Source organism: Osmerus mordax, chromosome 8 (assembly GCF_038355195.1).
Source record: "Osmerus mordax isolate fOsmMor3 chromosome 8, fOsmMor3.pri, whole genome shotgun sequence".
Classification (NCBI taxonomy): domain Eukaryota; kingdom Metazoa; phylum Chordata; class Actinopteri; order Osmeriformes; family Osmeridae; genus Osmerus; species Osmerus mordax.
Window position 1 is genome coordinate 4,443,465 of NC_090057.1, and position 24,952 is coordinate 4,468,416.

The following is a 24,952-nucleotide window of genomic DNA, read 5'->3' on the forward strand; positions in this document are numbered from 1 at the left end:
AAGGATGGGAAGAGTCAGACTTGACTTATCTAGGAACGTCGGCTATTTCCTCTGGTCTGGCTTCCCTCAGGGGCAGGAATACCGATGGGCATATCTCCCCTCTTCAGATTCCCCCTCAGCTCAAGTGCATTGAGAGGATCCATCGTAGCTTGTCTCACATCCTGTGATGCGGCAGGAAGACTCCACGTACTCCAGCCCCACCATCCCCTGTGTGTCTTCTTCATGCACATGATACTGTTACATGTCCACAATTATTGACATCTCAATTGTTCACACAAAAGCAAACTAAACAGTTGTCCCATCAACAAAGCAATACATTAATTATAAACTGATGTAGTTTTTGAGGTCTAATCTGGCACGTAGGCCAATACAGAAGACACAAAATGATTCATGCTAAGATATTTGATTAAACAAACCCAAACAGTATAATCTTCTGGGGGGAGAATGTTTGGACCTTGGTAGGAGAACTCAAGCAAACAGGGAACCCCAAACATCTCCACAATGACGTAAACGAAGGCACTGTTTGTTGTTTCTATCCTGAACCAGACAAGCTGTTTGTCTAACCACGGATCAAACCCTTTTGTTTAGGCTAGAAAGTGCTACTGTATTTGGAGAATGCTGAGTACATTGACAGGAAATGTTCACAGTGTTTTGGTTTACTTTGGAAGACACCCAGGCAGTTTGTTTCTGGAGTTGGAATGAGTGATTTTCATAGCAGGCTAACTGGTTGTCACAGCATGGAGTACAAAACAAAATGCAAGAAGAAAAAGGCTAGCTGAACTTTTGTGTTTAGACAAATTAATATGAAGGTGAATCCACTCAAACTGACCTTTTAAAATCGACTGAATTGCTTTGTAAACAACCGGCCTGGCTGGTAAGGCGGTAAATCATTAAATGTATAAATAAGGTAGACCATATTTCTTCCCCTGACTGCCCTGCCTCTATATGGGCTTGGCACATCTACCACACCTGCTCAAGCCTCCAGGAAGACCAATCTAGGCCAAGGAGCTTTTGGGGGAGCTGATGGAGGGCATCGACCCCACCTAGTCTAAGAAGTCATGGCAAGGCTGCCTGAAGGCGTGCTTGTGTGAGAGTGTCACGTGTGGAATCCCAGGGTAAGAGTGTGGAATCCCAGGGTAAGAGTGTGGAATCCCAGGGTAAGAGTGTGGAATCCCAGGGTAAGAGTGTGGAATCCCAGGGTAAGAGTGTGGAATCCCAGGGTAAGAGTGTGGAATCCCAGGGTAAGAGTGTGGAATCCCAGAGTAAGAGTGTGGAATCCCAGGGTAAGAGTGTGGAATCCCAGAGTAAGAGTGTGGAATCCCAGGGTAAGAGTGTGGAATCCTATGGTAAGAGGGGCTTTGCTGGAAGCCACAAAGTTTGAGCCTCAGAATGCCATCAATAAACCAAACAAAAAATTGTGACCACCATAAACGGTCACGTTTATGGGATCTTTCTTTGTCTTCGACGGGAACAGGAGACGCAGGGTAAATTTAGTCGTAGTTAAAACCGCCAGGCCTTTATCTAATTGCACAGCCCAATTTATGCAGTACGTTAACAGTAACTGTATCATGTGTCCTAAATTTGTATGCATTGATTCTGCATAGAATGACATTGGGCCAGCGCAGTGTTATTTCTGGATCTTCCCTGTGCAAGCATGTCATTTATCCTATGCTGGGCAATAGGTCAGTAAGTCTTGACATCGGGACCACAAAACGCAACCACCATACGTGTTAGATCAGTTATCCCTCTAAGCTAAAATGTGCCTGCGCAGTCAAAATAGTAAACCGTGAGTTCTGGGAAATAAGAAACATTCATAAATCTTTTTTTTTCCTAATGCGTCTAAGGGCCTTGTTTCAAAAATGTAATTTTCAGATGGCACATTTTCCAAGTACAGCGCCCATTAAGTATAAAATGTTGCTTCTGAATACAGGTCTATCCTTAGCCTGAAAGAAGCTGGCACTTTGAGACATTACAGCAGATTAGCCAAACTAATGTTTAACAGGCTGTTTTGAGAAGCATGGTGGTTCCTGACTCTCATTATCACCCACAGTCCTCCTCAGAGAGGCCTGGCCTTGAGTGCTCCTGGATGGGGAGACAGAGTGATCACCTCAGGGCTGGAAACCAGCAACCCAAGACACGCTGTGAGAAACCCTCACTTACTGCTCGCTAGGCTCACCAGAGACAGAGACAGACAGAGAGAGACAGAGAGACAGAGAGAGAGACCGTTAGTTTTGATAAACTGCACCCTGTAGAATTAAATTCTGTTTTTCATGACAAGGAACTCAAGCAGTATAGAGCTTCTCAGGTTTTGGGACTCTAACTCAGGTCTTAAAGAGCTTTCACACATGCCTGATCTACCGCAATCCTATCTGGATTCTACTTTCAACCTCCATGTCATAGTGGTGTGAGGCACTGACTGAGGACAGCCAGTAGAAGGAATGCTTCACTGAGGCGAACACACCAACCATTCCCAGACGTACTCCCTGGCCGTATCGCACAGGGATTGTAACTCTTACTGCCTAGACAACCTTCCCATTAACAATGATTGATTCTTACGGTTTGGGAGAGACAAACCACGAAAATGATACAAAGTTTGGATCGTCTGAAGATCGGATCAACAGAGACTTTGATTGAGCCAGAAAACACAACTAACGATAAATCAACTTAGCAACCTAAAGAAACACAGTTGCTCTGGGAATAAATGTTTTCTGTGTCCTCTCTTGGAGCTGAATGGATCAAAAGTGGATCAGCCAAGGAGTGACGTGAGATAGCTGGTGAAAAATATTTTCTGTATTATGTCTCTTTTATGTTTGTCCAATGCATCTAGGTCACATTCAAAACAATTCAATTTCCAGCCCATGCTAGCAACACACACAATGGATTACTAAACTGACCAATATTTGGTTGCTTTTTGACCATGTGTTTACAATGGCCCATTTGAACAGCTACAATAACACAGTTCGAGTTTGAGAGAAAGAGAGAGAGAGTGACAGAGAGAGAGATACCACACACACACACTGTGTGTATATTGGTCCCCATTAAAGATGGTAGATCATGATGTCATACAGTACATACATAATAGTATCAATATTACTGTAGGAATAAGTACATGAGCTGTAAACAAACTACCGTCCCAGTAGAGCTCAGCTCTGTGGTACTCAAAACATATCCTCCTTCTCCATCAAGTCTCTGAGCCCCACCAGAAGGCCTGTAGTTGTCGTCCATCGCCCATTCTATTTAGGAAGTTCCCAACCAACTTATCATTATCATAAGAAGTCTCCATAAAATCACACACTCCATGAGTCTTGCGATGCAGCGAATAGCTCAGTGGAAGAGAACACCAGTCATTACGCAGGGTGGACACACATTCAGGCGACCACGCAGGTCACGGTTCCAAACCCTCAGTGACCCTCCCCCCCAATACCTTTCCTCCCTCGATGACACAGCTCCTTATGGACAGATTGAACGCAAGACCACACACACACAGACACACACACAGACACACACACACAGAGAATTGGGGTCTCGTTATGATTACGCTCAACTCTTGCTGCCAAAATATTCATAACAGAAACAGATGGAGACAATTGTCACATTCACAACGATTATGGCGACACCTCCTAAACAGTGGGCGGTGAGGAAAAAATAAGAAAAAAAGGCGGCTTGGAGTTTGTTTCCGTGCGCTTCCCTCACAAGTGAGACGCCACAGCGAGTAGCCGTCTTAACCGTCTGCTGATGGAAGCCTGCGTCAGTGTGACCCAGACCTGGGTTCTGCTGCTGATTAAACGTTATGGCGTGACATGTGTGGTGGTGAATAACAGGGAGTCTGGGCCATTTTGGCCCGTGCTAGTGGTGAATGTGGCTCAGTGAACGCAGGGTTGACCAAGGAGAATAGAAAGGAAGAGAGAGAGATGAGTGTGGGCCAAACCACAGCTGGAGAGATTACAAGTGTTGGATTAGAGGCTAGGGGTTGGGGCAGCAGGGATGGGGATTAGACTGATGTGGAGGAACTGAACCGTTCAACCGTGAACCGTGCATCCACATTATTAAAGTGTCAGTGTCACCACCAGGCAAGTAGAAGTGCCTTCGACATGGACGTGTACTGCAGCCATCTTGGACACCCAAACCTTTCATTTCAATCAGCGGAAAGTGTTAGCCTGTCTCATCTCCAGCATGGCTGGTAAAGTCTTGTCACTCAGCATAGCTGTGCGGTTGTTAACCAACTTCTTCCCCTGAGTGACAATCGTCCACATACCAGCTGGACCAAACTTAAAAATCCAAATCTTGATATTGGCCGACGCCATCATCAACGTCGTCGTGACTTGAGTTGTTTTTCTGGTTGCTCATGCGTCGACTGAAGGATTGGCATCCCATGAAAGCATCTCTAAACTGGGACTCAACGTAACTCAACAGTACACAGGCTACGTAGGGTGTCTGCTGCGGTCAGATAGATAACAGCTCCTCGTAAAATCTAACCAGAGCCCAAATGAGAGAATGAGAACAGTCTGGAAAACGAGAGAGAGAGAGATACAGAGATATAGAGCTAAAGAGAAAGACAGCGTGAGAGCCAGGAAGCTTCGCATGAAGTTATATTCAGTTAGCTTCTTCTGTAGTGGATGACTGTGTACCAATCAGTGTATTATGGTCAAAAAACAAAACAAAAAAAGAGCCAAGAAATAATTCAGGGTTCAATATCAATATCAGGGTTCAGTATCAGAGGGGGAAGAGTTAGAGGACAAGATGTCCCTGGGATTTTATGATTACGATCATAAAAAGTAGCATATGGAGAGTGAGAGTGAAATAAAGCAGGCAGGTCTGGAAAGAGCAGACTAAATATTGGATGGCAGGTTTTGAGTCTGGCCTGCCATTCAAAACAACATGACAGGGTCCACCTGAAAGATTCCACCTATGATCTGTGTCCCAGATGAAGGCTGACTTCATCATTGGCCCACTTAAATTGAGTTCTTGTTGCACATGAGTTACCCATAATCCTTTATCTGGGCCATCCAATAGTGTGTTGTTTAGAGACAGGGTTCAATGACAGAAAAGTGATGTGTAGCAGATGCTGTCTGCATCCTCCAACAATACGACAAAGAAATATGACATATTCAAAGTCAAAAGACGAACTGTTCTTTCACCATATATTCTATTTGTAATCAACCAGGAATGCCAACCTATCTGAAGCCATAAGAAAAAATTAACTTTAAGAGACAGAGAAAGTTAAAATAACTCGTAATATAAGTAATTTCCACATAACCAATTTTTTTCTTTTTTTTGGTTCATGCTGTGGTCAAATTACCTTATTAGTGTTTTTTTCTGTGACAAAAATGTTCCACAAAGATAATATTGAGCTAATATACAGACTTTCAGTCTTTTATCAACAAAGTTGACGGCATTACTGTGAAGAACTGCCATCATCCTATCGCAACATTGTGTACATTACAAGTGCAAGACAGCACTGCTAACCAGATCAATTGCAATCCATAGGGGGAAACGTTTAGCAGATGTTTGACACTAGACCACACGCGTATTCAAAAGGGCATTTCAGCATCACATCCCTCCCGAGACTTATAAACACCCATGACACACTGAGGGGAGGAGAGGACCACAACTCTCTTTGACGATCAGCATCTGTGTCAGCTAAGACCTGGTACGAGGGTACTCAGGCTGTCACAGAGTTAAAATGTCTGTTTGAATGCTATTTAATTCAATCTGAGTGTGATGATAAAAAGGGGCCTTACATGCCTTTTCTTCCTATAATCAGACTGGATTCAACTGAATACCTTGTCTTGTGTGCCCTCCAGAGACAGAGAGGAGGAAGATAAGACAGACCCACCGACAAATTAAGTTCATCATGATTTTCTTGCCATGTGAACATTTGCTCCATAAAGTTTTGCATCTGGTCAAATAGGGAGTGGCTACATTTATAGCCAGAACACCTAAACCTGAAGAACACCACCTCAGAGGCATCGTCCGCCATATTAAGCTGATCCTTTAATGCTCCAAAAGACACACACCTATGGCTCGGCACCAAGCTGTTCTAGTGTCGCAGTGTTGTAGCAACCGTGCAAAACCTTTGAGTTTTCCCTACGTCTCCCACTTTCCAACTTGCCAACCTCCCTTCTTTCCAAGACCTACATCCAGCCAGCCCCAATCTGCTCCAAAATAATTCAAAATAACCGTTCTGGGCGCACCACCCTAAACCAGCTAGTCACCTCAGCATCTCCCCCCTGTGTTGGACAGATGGTTCCCCTGCTCTGGATTTCAACAAGAGGGTGGTGATGCGTGGCATGTGGTGCCATGCCTGGTACCAGCAGAGCACCATCATACTGTCAGCTCCACAGTTCTGGCCGAGGCTTTACCCTCCGTTTTTCCATGGCTCAATCTTTTTTTTTAAAACGTTGTCATTTGGGCAGGTCATCTTCGCTTCTCAGAGAGGGAAGCGTCTTCAAAGGCAGGCCCGTGGGTTTCCGTGGAAACCTATGGAGCCCTTCACGTGCACGACATGATTAGATTATGAATGAACAGGGGGCTGTGGAGGAAACAGATGTGGTTTCTCTGGGGTTCACTTCATAAGTCGCACATGCATCATCCACCCCTCTGTACCTCAGGAGAAACCACACCACTCCATATGACCATGAATCCCCTTTATTACTCGCGGGTCCTGCTCTAGTCCCTCAAAGGGAATACGTTATTGGCACAGACATCTGACAAATTAACAGTGGCACAAACCTGCTCCCCTGGCCTGCTTCAAAGCAGGCTTGGTATTATATATCATAGTCTGTGTGGCGCTGGAATGTACAGGCAGGCTGGGAGAGATGCGTTCAAATCAAAACAATCACGTTGAGGAGAGTGAGAGACGTCTCCACCCCCTCCCGAGTCTCTGGTCCAGTGTGTTTTAGTTTGAGAGAAGGAGCGGTGATGGTGATTGGTTGATCCCCAGCTGCTGTCAGAAGTCAAAGCCTCGTACACGTGCCCTCGTCCTGCCACCATGAAATGATTTGCTTTCAAATGACAACAAGCTGGTCCAGTAAGAAAGGTCGTGCTTTCTTTACCACGAAAAGCAGTATGGACACATTTTTGGACACATTTTTGTGGTCCTGTGGCCCCCTGAAATGGCACTGAGAGCCTCAACTCTCTATCTCTACTTTCTCTCTTCATCCCTCTGTCTTTTACAGACTGGGGAAAGAGAGGAAAGCAGTGGAGAGGACAGGAAAGGACAGGAGAGGAGAGGAAATCAGTGGAGAGAAGAGGAGAGGAAAGCAGTGGAGAGGAGAGTTCTGTTATCATACAGACGTTTCCTCTATCTCCCATGCTCAGGTTTTTCATGCTGTGAAAACCAAAACTGTCATCCGCCAGCATACACTACTTCCCTTTGCTGAGCAGCAAAGAATGTGAGTGACGCATCCAGAATCACAAAAAAAAAAAACATAAATTATACGTCAAAAGATATACCTGAGGAAGGATGGATGGAAAGTCCATAAAAGAGAACAAGGGACAATTGGCCAGATGTTTTTATCTGTGGTTGACTGCTGACAGATGTGAGATGATCTGATGAACTGGAGCACAGACTTCCTCTGTAGCAGGGAGGAGAAGACCCAGGTCAGCTGGTGGAGCTCACGGCTTTGGGCTGGGAGAATGGCAGGGCTGGTGATGCGTGACACCGGCCCTGCATCTCATCACTAATTGAGTTTCATGAGATGTTATTCACACAGCCGGAGTCTCAGACAGGACAGACAGGCCCTGGGTTGATGAACAGAGGTCAGGAGTCACCGCTGAGCTCCCTTCACTCGACAGATCCAGCTCTGACAGGGCAGCCTGCCCAGAGACAGCAGGATGAGAGGTCAAAGTTGGGAGGTCAGGGAATGAGAAGTGATCCCTATCAGTGTTTCACCCACTCTGGCTATCTCGGTCGATCTCGGTCTCTCTCTCTCTCTCTCTCTCTCTCTCTCTCTCTCTCTCTCTCTCTCTCTCTCTCTCTCTCTCTCTCTCTCTCTCTCTCTCTCTCTCTCTCTCTCTCTCTCTCTCTCTCTGTCTGTCTCCATCTCTCTCTCTCTGTGCCCCTCTCTCCCTCTACCTCTCTCTCCAGGTGTCTCAGAACATCTCTGTGTGAGTCGTGGTTCTGGAGATGAGAGGCAGGGCCGCTTTAGGACCCTGACCAGCTGCATGGCTTTAATGAAGAGATGCAGGGCTGCCTCTGAAAAGAAAAGACACCAGGAAAAACTCATACTTTATTTTGTGCCCCGTCATGAAATCGCTGCATTCTAAGAATATCGGGCCACTCTGGAAAATGAAGCTGATTTATTGAGTAGCTGACCTCTGTGTCAGACGGCCTGTAAACTTGCTTGGGTTGAGGTTGGAGCAGGAGGATTTGGGGTTTTATTGCCTGGTTTGCCACAGGATATTGATGGCTTTTTAATAAGCAGGTCAGGCTTTACTCACGCGCAAGACCTTTGACTCACTTTCAAAGCAGAAGGTTGTTATTAACCTAATTTTCTCTGCTTCTAGTTTGAAAATACGTGTGTTCACTCTACAGCTGAGATGATTAAGGGACGCCGTGCCCTAAAACAACCCTTTCTGTTCTTCTACCAGGTTACCGGTTTGCTGACATTTTGAAACTAGATGTCGGACATTGGTCTCTAAAGCCCTCTGAACGACCACCTGCAAATCTCGATTCCTACCTGATCTTCTTGTGTTCTGCTGATCCTGGACTTTCCAGCCCTGTAGCTGACCACTGCCCTGAACTGTCAAGAGCCAGAGCAGGGCACCGCTGATTTGCAGAACTCTGAATGTGTGGGACTTCACAGACAACTGTTTATTGGCTTTTATTCTTATTTTATAATCGTCTCCAGCTTTGAGGGTCAACGGAGAGTTTTTATTTGTCTTCTTTGAGGGTTTAGGTTGGTTATAGGTGCTGCTCTGTGGGCATCTGTAAAGCCCTCTGTGACATTGCTTGAACTGTAAAAAGGACAAATCAAATTAAATAATTGATTTGATTCTTCAAAAACCCTGGATGTACAGGACAGTCTATGAGGCAAGGTCCTCTGTACCCTAAGCATATTCTGTTTCTATATGCCAATGGAGCACAAAAAAAATACATTGTTGAATTGTATAGCATGCCTTAAATCACATTCTAGCTCAATCCCCGGGGCCAGCCCCTGGAGAGGCTAATGGGAGCCCTTACCAGCGCATGTGATCCAGGGGTGGAACACACGGACTGCAACATTCCCACACAATGTGCTCACAGTTCCATCAGAACCCGAAGCGTTCCCACGGAACGTGTTCAGGGTTCTGTCAGCCGTGTCAGCAGAACGTCATCTTCCCGTCGCCGTCTAGGTTCTCCGAGCACAGCTGCTTAGGATCAGGGGTGAGAGGGTGAACCCGGGAGGCGGGCGCGGCGGAGTGCTCCAGGGTGAACCAGATCCAACACACCCTCCTGGCCGTCTGGGCTGCGCCCTGTCAGGCCTACGCAGTCTGGGCTCAGCTTTTCCAGCGCTCAGTCATCCATCCGAGCTAATTAAGCCCATTCGTGAGGGAACACCGCTTTCGCATGGGAAGCTATGTTTGTATTTCCCCGACTCTCTGTCCTCCAACACCAAGAGTTGTGCAGTAGAGAAGAAAAAGGAGAACTATTGCATCAGTTGTCCGTTGCTTCATATTCTCTTCTGGCACCAGTTATGTAAAATATTATTTTGTCCTGACAAAAATAATGTACATTTGGTTTTCTCTGAAAAACACTATGTGGGTGACCTTTGACTTCCCTATTTTGACCTTCAAACTAAATATATGAATCAAGCTCTATGCACTGATTGTTGCGCTGGTGACTAAATATCCAGTTAATTCACCAATCCTTATGATGAACACTCGGCAAGCTTTATGGCAAATGTTGTATTTCTCTGAAATGTTTTCATTTTGGAAGTACAAACAGTGGGAGGTTGATCAGTACTCAAACAAACAAACAAATACTAAACAATGAAGCATGTTGAGCCGGGATTATATTTAGAAATGTGTTGTCAATTTCTCCCTGCTGAATGAGGCCACAGGTCACTCCAAGGTGGGTTCACTAATAGCAAATTGAAACCAGCTACGGAAATCTGTAAACGCATTGTGTCAAACATCCATTTTCTGTTAGAGAGAGACACACACACAAACACACATCTCGATCACACACCTATGCACACACAGCCACACATAACATATACACTCACACACGCAACACACACAATGTATAGCAACATCCAATATAAGTCCTGCATGGGAGCAACATGAAAAAAAAAGAACTTCGGTTCTCACAAAGCCTCACGTTGTGCAAGCTTTATCAGCTTATAAAGCTGTGCCTCAGTAAAAGCTTGTTTTGTGTGTCTGTGTGTGCTTGTGTGTGCCTCGGTAGGAACAACACTGCAAGGACTACGACACACAAAACAGGGGTGACAGGGGTATAGCTCACCATGTCTTTATGTGAAACATTGTAAAGTAACTGCATGTATGGAAGAGTAGAGGGTGCATGGGACTGGCTGGACTTAACAAGCACATCACACAAGGAGAGTCTCTGTGTGATTGGACAGGCTCAGGACATGTCAGCCTGGGGGAAAGGGTGACTCACCTATGTGCTTGTTTAATAAAACAGAGAGGGAGACACAGAGTGGGACAGAGAGAAAGAGAGAGAGAGACAGAGAGAGGCAGAGAGAGAGACACAGAGAGAGAGACAAAGAGAGAGAGTGAGAGAGAGGGTGATTGGTTGGGTGGGTGGGTGGGTGGGCAGGAGAATGAGAGGGAAATAGAGACAAAAGACGATGAGAAAGAGAATACATTATATGGATTAACTAAGAACTCAAGCATTTACATTTAATTGTAATTCATTTAGCAGATGCTTTTATCCAAAGCGATGTGCAAAAAGTGCATATTGAGCTACAATTCTTGTATGAAATGTGCTGTATAAATAAAGTTTTACTTACTTACTTACATATGAAAAGTGCAAAAGAAATTCAAGGATGAGAAGTGTATAGTTCCACAGTATTGGAACTGTATATACCAGAACGCAACGCAAGTCACCACTCAGCTAACAGGCTCTGTGATTTAAGTTCTTACAAAACTGTGGTCAACGCTCTTGTTATTAGCTGGCTGCACTGAAGCTTGTTTGTTCCTCGTTATTTAAAAGAAGTATTGACCTGCTTTGTAAAAACGTCTTTGGGTTACGGAACAGAGCGTGAGGGGGTCGGGTTGTTCGGCACGACTGCCCACATCCTGTCAGAGCCCGCATGCTCCTATTTTGAGCCGCCTTCCAAAAACAACTCAGTTTGGCACCAGCTAGTCACTTCTGGAGCCGAGGTGAAAGCTTGTTCCACATTTGTGGCGTTTTTTCACTTGACTTTCCAGACCAAAATACTATATTGTCTCAGCTTACTCTCTCCCCAGAGAGCAGTATTAATAAATCTATCATTCGTCTAATGCAGTATATGTCATGAAACACTGTGAGGCCTTTTAGACGTTCATTGACATAGCGTAGGCTAACACAACATAGCTGGCCTTAGTGACCATGTGTGTAGGGGTGTGTGTGTATGTATATGTGTGTGCGTTTGAGTGTGTAAACATCTGTTTGTGTGTTTGTGTGTGTTTACGTGCGTATACAGTATGTGGATGTATGTGTGTGAAAATGTGTGTGTGTGTGTGTAAGCATGTGTGTGTATAAGCATGTGTGTGTGTGTGTGTGTGTGTATAAGCATGTGTGAGTGAGTGTGTGTGTGTGGGTGTGTGTGTGTGATGGTTGTCCATAGCGTGACTCTGCTCTGATTGGTCACCTTGTCCCCCAGGCCATCTGAAGTTGGCCAGGTCTGCAGTCCAGGGGTTCAGATTCCTGTCTGTTGGAATATTATGAATTCCTTAAGTCCTCAGCACACACACATACACGCACACACGCTCACATGCACTGACATGAATGCACACACACGTGCATCAACACCATTCTCTAGTCCTGCTTCCACGGTCTTATCCAACACTTTTTCGATCCAAGATGGCGCCGATGATGGCTGCCTCGGTTGCTAGGTGCGCTCTGTTTTGTCTTGTTTTGTCTGTTAATTCAGTGTTTGCACCTCCCTGCCACAGTAAATTCCGTGTTTGTATAACTTGTATAACAATGGTGAATAAACCGAATTCTGATTCTGATTCTGATTCTGAACACACTGTGGATAGTGGATGCATTATTCTTGTTGGTCACAAGGTGGGGCTACACAACTGGTTTTCTTTTCAAATCCAACGTTTGACTCGACACGGAGGTGTTTTCAAACTGTCTACGCTGTTTGCAAAGTCGCTTTTACCGATTTATGCACTGCATATAGATTTTTCTTGAAGTATTGTTGTTGTCATAAATCAAAAGGATTAAATCAATCGCCACTCCCATCCAAAGTGTGGAGCTTTCACTTTGCACAGGGCCTTCTTTATATATAACTGCCACACCAATTGCTTTATATAGGTTATATAGGTATATAGCTTTGCTGTTTATGGTTGGCTAATAAGAGCTTGTGTGAGGTCACACAGTGATAGTTTGGCTGCCTGTCCAGCCACTCAGCCACATGGATTTATACCAGCCAGGCAGTTAAGAGAATGACAGATTTCACAGCCTGCTTTATGAACCAGAACAATAACAGGTTATTGCAGGAGTACATACATGACCCCCCCCCCCCCCAACACACACACACACACACACACTTTAGACCTGTAGCTTGTAGTTGTATCTCCCTTCCAGTGTTTGCATTCTGTGAAACAACAGTGCCCTCTATAGTTAGTTTGTATGCTTGTTCAGGACTGTTGTAACAACATAACAATTCTTATTGACATGCAATGGTCTAGAAATGCCATCAAACAAAATATAAAATAAATACAGATAGGAGAGTGTTGTAAGGCAGAAGCACTACCAGGAAGAGATACACAAAAGGCACCTGTATTTGTCTCCATCAGAATCAGGTATAAGTGAGTTGGAGCACAGTGCAATTTTCATCATGTCATCATCTTCTTTATGGTTCCAATTTTCCTCTTATTGGAAAGGTAAAAAAGACCGGAATGTCTTTTAAGAAATCATTCTATATGAACTGTTTATCTTTGGTCTATATTTATTATAGATTACATACAAAGGTATAGCCCTGCTTCTATCATTAAACTGGGAATACAGCAATAAAGCAACAGCCCTGATGCCAATCTCTGTGAAGATAAGTGAGATTTCAGTAGATCTCACAGGCTTGCAATATTGCATCCAGGATTCTCTACCCATGGAGTTGGAGGGAGGGGGGGGGGTGTTGCCATGGATACATTTTGAGTTCCTTTGAACAGCAAAAGTGATTATTCTTCCTCCTTCTCTCAGTCTTTCACTTGTTTCCTTCACCAGTACATCCCATTTTTTCACAGACACCAATGCTGGAAAAACACGTCTACACATATATTAGGCCGAAAGGTCAGTTATCTGGTGCACCTAATCTATTTAAAGACACTGAACGTTTTACAAAGTGCATCATCTTCAGTTTGCCAAAGCGTTCTTACTGCATTCCTTATCTTATCCAAATATATTGTATACAGTTGTTGTTGTAACATATATATTTGTAACATATCTCTCTCTCTTTCTCTCTTTCTCTCTTTCTCTCTTTCTCTCTTTCTCTCTTTCTCTCTCTCTCTCTCTCTCTCTCTCTCTCTCCCTCTCTCTCTCTCTCTCTCTCTCTCTCTCTCTCTCCCTCTCTCTCTCTCTCTCTCTCTCTCTCTCTCTCTCTCTCTCTCTCTTTCTCTCTCTCTCTGAGGAACAATATGTTGTACCATTCAGAATTGACTTTGCCAAGTCAATTCTGCATGATGCAACCTGAAGAAATAAAGGGTTCGCTGTCCTCTCTGACAGTGATGGACAGTGACAGTTAAAGAGCATCAGTGGGAAGGCAGATTATTCTGAAGAACACTTCAGATCTCTCTATCAGCCTTCTCACACCTCATCCACCTCTCCGTGCCCTCCCCCACCTGGCTGATACACACACTCTCTTATACACACACACACACACACAACACACACTTATACACACACACAACACACACTTATACACACACACAACACACACTTATACACACACACAACACACACTTATACACACACACAACACAAACACAACACACACACAACACACACTTATACACACACACAACACAAACACAACACACACACAACACACACTTATACACACATTCACTCCCTTTCCTTTCTGGCTCTACTGTTGCTTTCATTGCCTTTGTGCAGATGTGATTGTTGCTTTTAGAGATAATTGTCATGGTGCTACATAGACATGACCTGTAAGATTGCTCCGAGGTAAATAGAGGATTTATAAATGCAGTTGACATGCAACCTGAGTGACCTCTCCATATTGATTGCAAACCGCAGACGTTTGGGAGAAGAAAATAACTATCCAAAATGTGGGTGTTTTCAAACATGGGGTGTGAAGCTGTAATGCATTTATGCAGGAAGAAGCTGGATATTCAGAGCTAGTGTGTGACTGAGCCAAACTAGAATAACCATTGATTTGAGCTGAGTAAAATAAATACCATCGTTTTTTCCTTGTTACCAGTGAGCATAATGTTTAGCTCATGAAACCGTCTTGCCAGTTTGATAAGAAGATCATTTGACAACATGTGAAAAATGTCAATCATAAGTGTATTATCCAAACCTGCTAAATCTAGAATTTTTTCATTTTCAAAAGATACAATGCTTTAAATCCAACCATCACACGGAATGAATGAATTCACAGAAAGAGGAAATTGCATTTTCTCTATGACACCCCTATAATGGCTGTCATAAAATGCCATTTAGAGAACAACCCTTTTTCCTTGAATCCATGACAACTGTCATTATCTTCACCAATCGCTTAGGCTCCCCGGGGCTTGATGAGGCTCTCCTCCGCTCTGCGGAGAGAGAGAGGGAGGACAGATTGATACTGCAGCAGACTCTGCAGGGGGGGCACTGTGGAGGGGAGGACCTCAGGCCGCGGCCTCTGTAGGGGGCACGGAGAAGAGACCCGTCCTTCTGGGGTGATCAAAATGAAGACGTTCAGAGGAAGCAGAATGCGTGAGACAAATGAGGACAGTGATGGAACAAGCACGTCGAGGTTGGAACATCTGATTCAGGGTGAGAGGCTCTCACTCCAAGCACAAAACCCCTCACTTAGGACAAAATATAAACTTTTAAAAGTTTTTATTTGACACGTTTTACTGTAATTATGTATGTGGAGAGAGAGGGGTCAAAGGGGAAAGGGGAAAATAGAAGAGAGTTGTACATGGCCAATGTACTCATTCGTCAGTGAGATGTTCATGACTGGATTAGAGATGGGGGGATTAAGAAATGCAGATAAGTGTACATTCATCCCAAAAGAGCTCATGGGTGGTAGAATTCTGCTCATCATTACTGGGGCACAAGGACCTGTAACTCACACACACACACAAACAATATTTCTGATTAACAACAACAAACTGTGCACTAAATATACAATCAAGAAAGGCTGTATAGAGTAGTATTCGTTTAAACGATGTTCTGTTGTTTACTACATTTACATTTAGTCATTTAGCAGACACTCTTATCCAGAGCGACTTACAGTAAGTACAGGGACATTCCCCTGAGGCAAGTAGGGTGAAGTGCCTTGCCCAAGGACACAACATCAGTTGGCATGACCGGGAATCGAACTGGCAACCTTCGTATTACTAGCCCGATTCCCTCACCGCTCAGCCACCTGACTCCCCACTTACTAAAGTGGTGTGTGAGAGTAAGGTGTGGAATATTCCTGAAGGAGATACAAAGAGAGTGTCAGCCAATGCTGTGTGTTGTGACCCTTACATCTGGCCACCATTATAATCTTAACACTCAATTCACTTTGTCAATAGCACCATTTTCCATGCCAACAATGGGGGTGCGGTCAGTGACTACTACATCCAATTAAGTCAACTATTATGCATAGCACAGGCTTTGAAGCAGCTAGGATACCTGTTGCCAAGCAACCTCGCTAATTAAATAATCTGTTGCTTCCAGTTGTCAGGAATATGGTAGCTATGGTACACTATGTCACAATAAAATAAGCAAGAGTGCAAGAGTAGAGCAAGAGTTTTTGTGTGTGTGTGAATCAGGAACCAGTATGACACATTCGTGTCATACTGTGACTGTAGTGACTGGTTTAAATGAATGGCAACTGGGCCATATTACTTTCCATTCAACTAAATTCTCAAATCTTTTCCTATTCTTCTAACCCTAAAAAGGTAAGCTAGTCGACCACTTCAAATGCAGCACCCAGAAAAACCAATACCTTTCCGAGCTATTTAATAAACCCGCCCCGGAAGTGCAGCTTAAAGCCTGTTTGTAAACATTGTAATGGTAGTAAAGATAATGATGATTTGCTTGTATTGGGACGTGTAACAGCTGAGGATACCGATGATGACGGCAAGGGTAAGGACTGACCACAATGGCTGCATAAGAAATCTAACAATCCAAAGCTGTTAACAATCAGAGACTCTGTTCTCTTTTCTGTACTTTGAGAATGTCATGTGCTCCAGCCTAAACCCAGTCTGCACTGGTCTGTGACTCCAAAGAAGATTATACCTTTTTCCAATCAGCTATGGGTTGTCTAAATTCAGGTCATAAGAGTTACAGTCCTAATCTGAAGTATTTTACTTAAACACACACTTACACATATCGGATTGAGAAGGTGAAATACCTCTCCCAAGACATGCTATAAGAGGAATAAAACACCTTTGTAGTTTCATATTAGGCGTTACCGGGAGAATGCATTTAGAAGCTTTCGCGTGGGTTTTAAGCCGATCGGTTATTGTCTAGACTATTACGCCACCACATGCATAATAATACAAGGGTTATTTAGAGAACACTGCACCACAAAAACATTTAAAATCATAATCCCATTGTGGTAAAACAGAAATTACATTCTTCCTCCACCCTTGGAGAACATTATCTACTCTTAGAGCAGATTTATCCTTGGAAAAAGTGAGGCAGTTGGATGATTTAATGAATCATGTTGCTCGGAAACCGTAACCCAAGAGAGAGAGACAGAGCAAGTTAGAGCAAATAAAAACTGATTTCTTAAAGGTTTTATTGATTTGTTCCACTGCCTAGTAACAAAAAGGATTTATCTGGAGTGCCTGAAGGGATGGAAATGCTTGTATACTAAATGTGGTGTGACAGACTGACTGTTGCTTTTGCTTGGGTTTGTAATGATTCGATATTTGTGGTATTTGTTGATTCCAGAAACTCTCACTTGAAAAGATTTTAGGTTTCAGTATTTATTAACCTTCTAAGAGCAACCTTCTAAGAGCAATCTTCCTATTCCATGGTTGTGATAGCCATGTTGCCTTGTCCATGGTTGAGTGCCCAATATGGATTGAGATCACTATGGATAGGATGTCTGGATTGTGCACCAGGGAAAGATGTTTGACAAATATTTAAACGGTGCCTGGTTATGTTTACCTCAATCTCAGGAGATGATACAGTACATTATGTTGGTTGATGCTTCTGAAAAAGAGCGAAATTTCCACGATACAGATATTCCATGCTAGCATTAAGATAACGGATTGGACCAATTTCTTACCTACAGCAAGATACATGTTAAATAACATTCTGAGATATCAAGAGATACCAAAATGTGGCTCCCAAATACCTTTTCATGATGTGATACTTCTTTTATAGCACACGTGAAATGAAGCAGGGCATTGATTTGACGGTCCCCTAAGGTTAAGTCAATAGGGTCGATCTTGGCATAGGATCAAACCAAACCCTTCTCAATCCTTCCATGTACAGCTCCCACCTATGAGATATCCTTTAAGTCAGAAATTGAATACAGCACAATAATTAACTCCACAAGTCTTTTTTATACAACATATTTACTGTACAATTGCATTGTCATGTAATTATTCATTAGATTCAATTCACCTTTGAGTGCAAATCGGAGGGGGGGGGGGCAACTCAAAGGCAGTAGAGCAGAAAGGCTATGCCGCTGCACCTCAAGAAGGAAAATCTACATAAAAAACAACATAAATATAAGGTTGGCACAGGCATTACAGATATTTCTGAACAAAGTATGACTGACTCACTTTGATGACGTAAGCCCCAGTTAACAGACTATACAGTGTGTGAAAGCACAATGTTTCCACAAACAGTAGAGGTGAAAGAATTAATACAAAAATTCATTATTGAACTAACCTGCCTAGCAACATAATAATGCACAGTATACAGTATAATAATAGTGACTGAAGAAAAGTTTTATCAGTTGTTTTAGAAAATAAATTATAACTTTGAGTGTCTGCTTCCTTACAACGAGATTATTGGATTTGTAAATCGCAAGAAATTTTATCCATGTGATAAAGATGGATTCCAGCTCCTGTGATGAAATCCTAACACGGACCTCAACCTGATCACAAGCTGGAATGCTCACAGAATATAGTATACTATAAGTGACTAGAATGGCATACTATAGGTGACATAGTCACATAGAATGACTAGTCAAGATTCTTTTGTCAATAACTGGAAAGCACAATAGGCATCCCTTCTGGTATTTAGCAGACAGTACAAGTCAATTGTTTCAGAGAAAGATAGAAAGAAAGAAACTGTGTGAAGGCCAACCAGGTACGTCCATCACTGTCAAATCTGACTTCCAGCCAGCGCTGCCTGGGTCCTAGGTCGGAAGTCTAGTCATAGGTGAGGGTTCAGGGGTCAACACTGGGGAACGTGCTGACCTTGTTGTTTCTGCTGATGCGGCGCTCGGGCCGTGGGCGGGGCTGCTTGGTCTGGATCAGCTCTTCCGGAGTGTTCCCCAAGGGGGGCAGCAGTCTCTTCTTACTGTTCCTGGTCTCAGGCAGCCACTGGGGCGGCAGCTCAAAGGGCCCAAACCCAAACTGGGTGGCGTCCTCAGGCTCCGTGGGCGTGGCCGGGGCCACCTGTGCCGAGGAGGTATAAGCGCAGGTGTGGATCGGGGACCCCCGCAGAGCTACGGCAGGGGGAGGGAACTCCTTGGCCACAACTGTTCCCTCCCCAACTCCAGCCTGTGGCAAGGTATCCAAGTGGGGGCCAGTGGCCTCCCCTTGCCCTACAAGTCTTGGCCTTTCCTGGAGGTCCTCATTCAACTGAGTCCCAAGCCCTGTTGTGGGGATCTCATTCTCCACCTCCTCCTCTTCTTCATCGGTGGGTCGGAAGATCTGCTGCTGCCCAATGTTGAACATCTCCAGAAGCTGGCTACCTGAGCGGGCCGAGGCCTCCAGCCCCACGGGCCCCCCCGGCTCCGCCTTCGCCACCCAGCCCCGCGGTACTGACCACGTTGCGGCGGCTGTAGCGTCTGTGCAGCCGGGCCACCAGGTCCAGCAGGCACCGCCGGGCGGAACGGTTCACCGTCAAGAACAGCAGAGGGTTGGTGAGCAGGGACAGCTTGGGCAGCCAGATGGCCGTGAGGTACAGGGAGGGAGACAGCTCCTCGCTCTCCCCCAGGATGCTGCGGTAGACCACCAGGACTCCGTAGGGGGCGCTGCAGGCCGAGAAGGCCAGCACCACAGCCAGGAGGGTGGCGTGGAGCTCAGCCTCGCGCTGGGACACGTACGGGATGGAGATGCTGTTCTGAGGTGTCCTCAAAGCAGCAATGATGACTTTCTTCTTCTGGCTAGTGCTGAGGGCTCGACGGATCAGGACCATAAACAGGAAGACCACGGCCAGAGGAAGGATCACCGTGGTGACGTTGTACACCACCACATAGACCAGGTGGCCCATGGAGCGAGGCCGGCTGTCCGAGCAGGAGGACGTGGCGTAAATGTCCGTTACGTTGGTGACGGCGAACACGGGCACGCTCACCACGGCAGCATGGATCCACACATAGATGACCAGTTCTCGAGATTTGGTATCCGAGATCTTCCTTTCTAGAGGGTACAGGACAGAGTAGTATCTAGGGACAACAGAATGCAAGGATAACGTATCAGACAGTGTGTATACTGCATAATTATGTTGCAATGTGTTGTGTTTGTGACCACATTGCCTGAAGTGTACAATGTACAGTGGTAAAATATCTTTCTATCGGTTTTCAGAGAGAACACAGAAAGTGCCTTATACGTAGTCACCAGTGTCACAAAAAAAGCATTTTTTGAGAAACTAACATCTTGTTCTCTCCAAGCATCACAAACAGGGCAGATTTTCAAGGACTCTTCTGTTGAGACTCAAGGGTTTCAAGGGTACTTAGGCTAAAGCATGCACTACATGCCAGTTTCTTGTGGAGTTTTTTTCTTTCTTTCTCACAAGACAATCATCTCATTAGTGTTTTAATGTGCAGGATAACTCTACAGTATAATGCAGTGGTCCACAGAGAGATATTAGGTGTCTGTCTTCCACTTGTAATTCAAATGTATGAGAGCTGTACAATAGAGTCCAAGTCTCGTCTCTGTGTGGTGCTTGTTTATAGGAGGAGAGAGGGATCAGAATACAGACTGAGTGAAGGCGCTTGTGTCTTCAGATACACTTCATAGTCTTCAGCAAGCATTTACGAACGTTAGATGGATAGTATGTTTGTCTGTGTACACACAGTTATGTGTTTTGCATGTTCCCTTCTCAACTTGCCTGCTGTATTTCCCTCTCTTAACAGCTCTCAACAGAAAATACATTATTCAGTGGATAGATGGTTCTGACTGTTGCTATGTTGCTATGGAAGCACAGGCCCTTGAGGGGCTATGGTTGGGACTGAAAATGAGAATCTACAGTCTTAAATCATCCCTGTGTAACACAAAGCTGATATGAGACAGAGAGAGAGAGAGAGAGAGAGAGAGAGAGAGAGAGAGAGAGACAGAGAGAGAGAGAGAGAGAGAGAGAGAGAGAGAGACAGAGAGAGAGAGAGACAGAGAGAGAGAGAGAAGAGAGAGAGAGAGAGAGAGAGAGAGAGAGAGAGAGAGAGAGAGAGAGAAAGAGAGAGAGAGAGAGAGAGAGAGAGAGAGAGAGAGAGAGAGAGAGAGAGAGAGAGCATGCGTGTTGCCTTCAATGGAAGGTGTGTGAGTGTGTAGTAGTGGATGTGTCATTGCTCCCAGTGGACTCCCTGGTTTTGGCAGCGGTTCTGAGCACGGCAGGAGAAGCTAGAGACATCCACTCAGTGTGGAGTACACATGCACCATTGATTTCCACCCAAACTCCACTCCACAGGGGGTAGATGGAGATAGAAAATTGTTTTTTTAAATTCTCTAGATATAAAAAACACAGTTTCCCTTCCGGACGCCTGTATGTGATGCATCTCCTACTGTGTGGAATGGATTTGTGAGCGTTTATGGTCATGTTATGACAACAGGACTGGTTTCAAACTGCCAAGGCCTGGTGGGCAGTCAGAGAAACTAGGCAAATAGGCTACATACCATTTCTTAATTTGTGAAAACAAAAACATCATAGAGCTAAACAGCTTAATAGCGTACGCCTAATAGCCTCAAATGCGTATTTGTATCTAAGTTTGTTGTGTGCTTCACCTGTCGAGAGCGATGACAGCAAAGCTTAACACGGTGACAGAGCAGAAGAGCTTGTGCAGAAACTTGATAGTCTTGCAGACCAACAGTGTGTGGAGCCACCAGCAACAAGGAGGGCTAGCGCCCAAGGCCACGTCGAACGGCACACACACCAGGCCGGCACAGATACCAGAACACGCCAGGTTCTTGATGAAGCACCTGGTCACAGACTTGAAGACGTTGGTGCAGCAGGTGCACCACAGCACCATGGCATTGCCTGAGGAGGAAGACAGAAGGAAAAGAGAGGGGACAAGGGAGAGAGAGAGGAGAGGGGGGAGGGGGAGAGAGAGAGTCGAGGGGGGAGGGGGAGAGAGAGAGTCGAGGGGGGAGGGGAGAGAGGAGAGTCGAGGAGGGAGGGGGAGAGAGGAGAGTCGAGGAGGGAGGGGGAGAGAGGAGAGTCGAGGAGGGAGGGGAAGAGAGGAAAGTTTTATGGTTAGAAGATAGTATGACAGAGTGAATAGTGAGGGTGTGTTCAATTATATTCAAACTTCATTGAAGACAGGATCCAGATAAACAGACAAAAAACAACTCACACAATAAGATAAGAAACAATTGTATAACTGTACCATGTTCAACACAGTTCAATGTGGTTAAGAAAGAAGTGAAACCTGCAACATGCTGGTGGGATTTCACCTCTAAGCTTATGGCATGATATTGACACAAACCACATGGCACAGTACATGTGTGCACACAGCAGTTAGCACCACCCTTCAACACCATTTGAACCTGCCTCTTACGCTCCCACACTTAATGAAAAATAATAAATCATGCATGTACAAAAGTGGGTGTAGACTTTGTTATCGTCAATGTGACTCGTCATGAAAGTAGACTGGTGTCAAGACTCGTTTCGGATTGCTGTTAAGGAGAAAGTAAAAAAAAAAAGAACAAATCGGATGGGCAGTTGAGAAGTAATACCCATATCTGCATGTCTTTTATGAATCCTGAATTAAGAAGTGCTGGTGAAAGTAAAAGATAAGTCCCTACATTTTGAGAATGTTTGGGTAGGTTCTGATAACGGGTCTTGACTGCTACATAGGCAACAAATATAGCATCAATGCATACCATGATTTAAGCATACACCTCTGATTGCTGTTTCTGTAATCCTCAAGAGGCGATACAGCAATGTAAAACACACACACACACACACATAGGCTCTTGTATGCTTCTGGTAAATCCATTAACTCTCAGATCTCCTAAGCTGCTGTGTTATTTTCATAAACAATCGGCAGTCCTCTGACACTGTCTCTGTATTGTTTGTAAAAAGTATGTAGAGGCAATATTTAATAAATTGTGACAGTATCTTATTGTTGATCTAGTAGGCCTATCAAGTGGTCACACCTAACTCAAATGTTTGAACCCAATGCTAATTTAAATAGCATTTCACGTGCAACTTCTGAACAACATTTCCTCCTAAAAAATAGTATATATAAGAGTATAACTAAAGTTTCCTTTTATGTCTGATGATCTGCTAGCCATTTGTCACATCGACTAACAGTTCAACTGAATTACCTGTTTACATTTAGACTTATGTCTGTCACGTTCCTGTTGTCGGCCTACTGCTGCTGGTAACTTAATATTTACTTGATGTCTTTATTCAGATGTTCTTGTCAAAGCACGTGTGTGCGGCTAGGATTCAGTCATTCAGAACAAACACTTACCAAACAGACACCCAATCAAGTCAAGAACTTGTATGGTGGTGGTAAAGTCCCGGTAGACTTGTTCTTGGGTGAGGCGCTGCTGATTCTTCAAACGTGTCACCTCGTTATCCCATGGTGTACTTGGACCGAAGCGTTTTGGAAGTCCAGCAAAAGGTTGGCCGCAGTCAAATTTGCAGACCCGTCCCCTGCGGTCGGTACCCAGCTGCCAACATCCATTTCAAATCACCGCACGGGGGTAATTAAACTAATAATTGCATATTTATGAATAGGAAACCTAACAAGTGCTTGATAGTGGCGTGGATTATCTCCAAGACTGCCGCATGTGTAACCCAATGGATTTGGCTTCGAAATGGCAATCTGCCCTGCCTGGTGGTGTTTCAAGACATAATTCAATGTGTTCATTAATTTCTCTATTTAAACCCCACATAATAAAATACTGACAATTCAACTCGTTTGATTTTACCTCATTTAAACCAGTTGCATATACCTAGGTTACATTTCTTTCGTCTACACCCGTAGCCTTCTGTCATTAAATAAAATGACATCTCTAATCAATTCCGCGCACTTAGCCTACAAAAAGCACGCTTTAAATGGTGATGTCAAAGGAAGAACACTGCCACGAAACATCTCATATTCGGATGCCAATAATCTAAACAGTGACACAATGGGTTATTCTGTCTTCACAGTTACATGGAGAAATAACCTGCATGTTTCGCCCAAACCGCACTTTCCCACATCACACTGATCTGATTTATCCAAAAGGAAAAATAGAATAAGATTTTCTTTCTTCTTCTATGTCCATAAATGAAGCCTACCTCCGTGAGTTATTTTGTCGACCCAATACGATTATAGTCTTGCCTTTATCTGAAAAATAAAGCTCAGGCTACGTTTAGCTCCGATAAGGTATTACAATCTGCACCTGGAGTCAGCGGATTGTGATGATGCCCATTTCGTGATAGATTTTAGTTTGTGTTATTAAAAACCGTTCGTGCCTGAATAGTCTCACCATGCATGAAAATATTGGTGCCGCGCGTTTGTCTGTCAGTTGGTTGGGCTGTCCCCTCTCGGCGATGGTGCGAGACGCCGAATATTCCTCAAGGGGTTTAGCAAGACGATTTTTGAGCCACTCCTCTCTTCAGGCTATGGAATCTTTGGACCTTCGCACTGAGTTGCACAGGTCTTGTTCAGTGACTGTATAGCAGTTTCCCAAATGTTATTCCCAAGAAAAATGGTTGTGTCGGTGTCTGGAAGTGAGGGAAAAATCCAACCTCTGAAATATACATAGGCCTATATAACGTTTTAAATGGTTTGATTACATATTAGAAATGATTATAGAAATATGATTTTGTACAGTATTTTAGGAAAACACTGCAGTCAAATGTCTAGGGTTAGAGTTGACCCGAGTTCCGAGTTAGCGGTGTAAAAATACTGCAATGAATGAAGGAAAAATTAAGTGGAAAAAGCAATTCCATCATAGTTTGTATTTTTTATCAACAAAGTGATCAATTATTGCGCTTTATAAATCAGGGTTGGGCTATTCTCATATAATCTACATACTACAATTGTTTTGGTAGCCTATCAAATTAATTCTAGGAGCCAAATGTTGCAACTATATTGCCACTGGTTAAAGAGCTTCTGCTCTAACAGCTACATGAGACATTCCTCTTGGGTAAGATGAATTTTCTCCCTATGACAGGTCAGGTTACAATCCTGGTCCAACATGTGAACCCCTAATTCAAAACAATTCTCTGAGACTATTGTGA

General features: G+C 44.2%; 1 protein-coding gene across 1 annotated transcript; it reads right to left on the bottom strand.

Moving 5' to 3' along the window:
- Positions 1-18,720: 18,720 nt before the first annotated feature.
- Positions 18,721-23,405, bottom strand: gpr176 (G protein-coupled receptor 176). Its single transcript, XM_067241601.1, is given in 5 exon segments — positions 18,721-19,287; positions 19,289-19,943; positions 21,496-21,748; positions 23,190-23,310; positions 23,313-23,405. Coding segments are annotated over 5 exon segments (1,689 nt in total).
- Between the last annotated feature and the right edge of the window lie 1,547 nt (positions 23,406-24,952).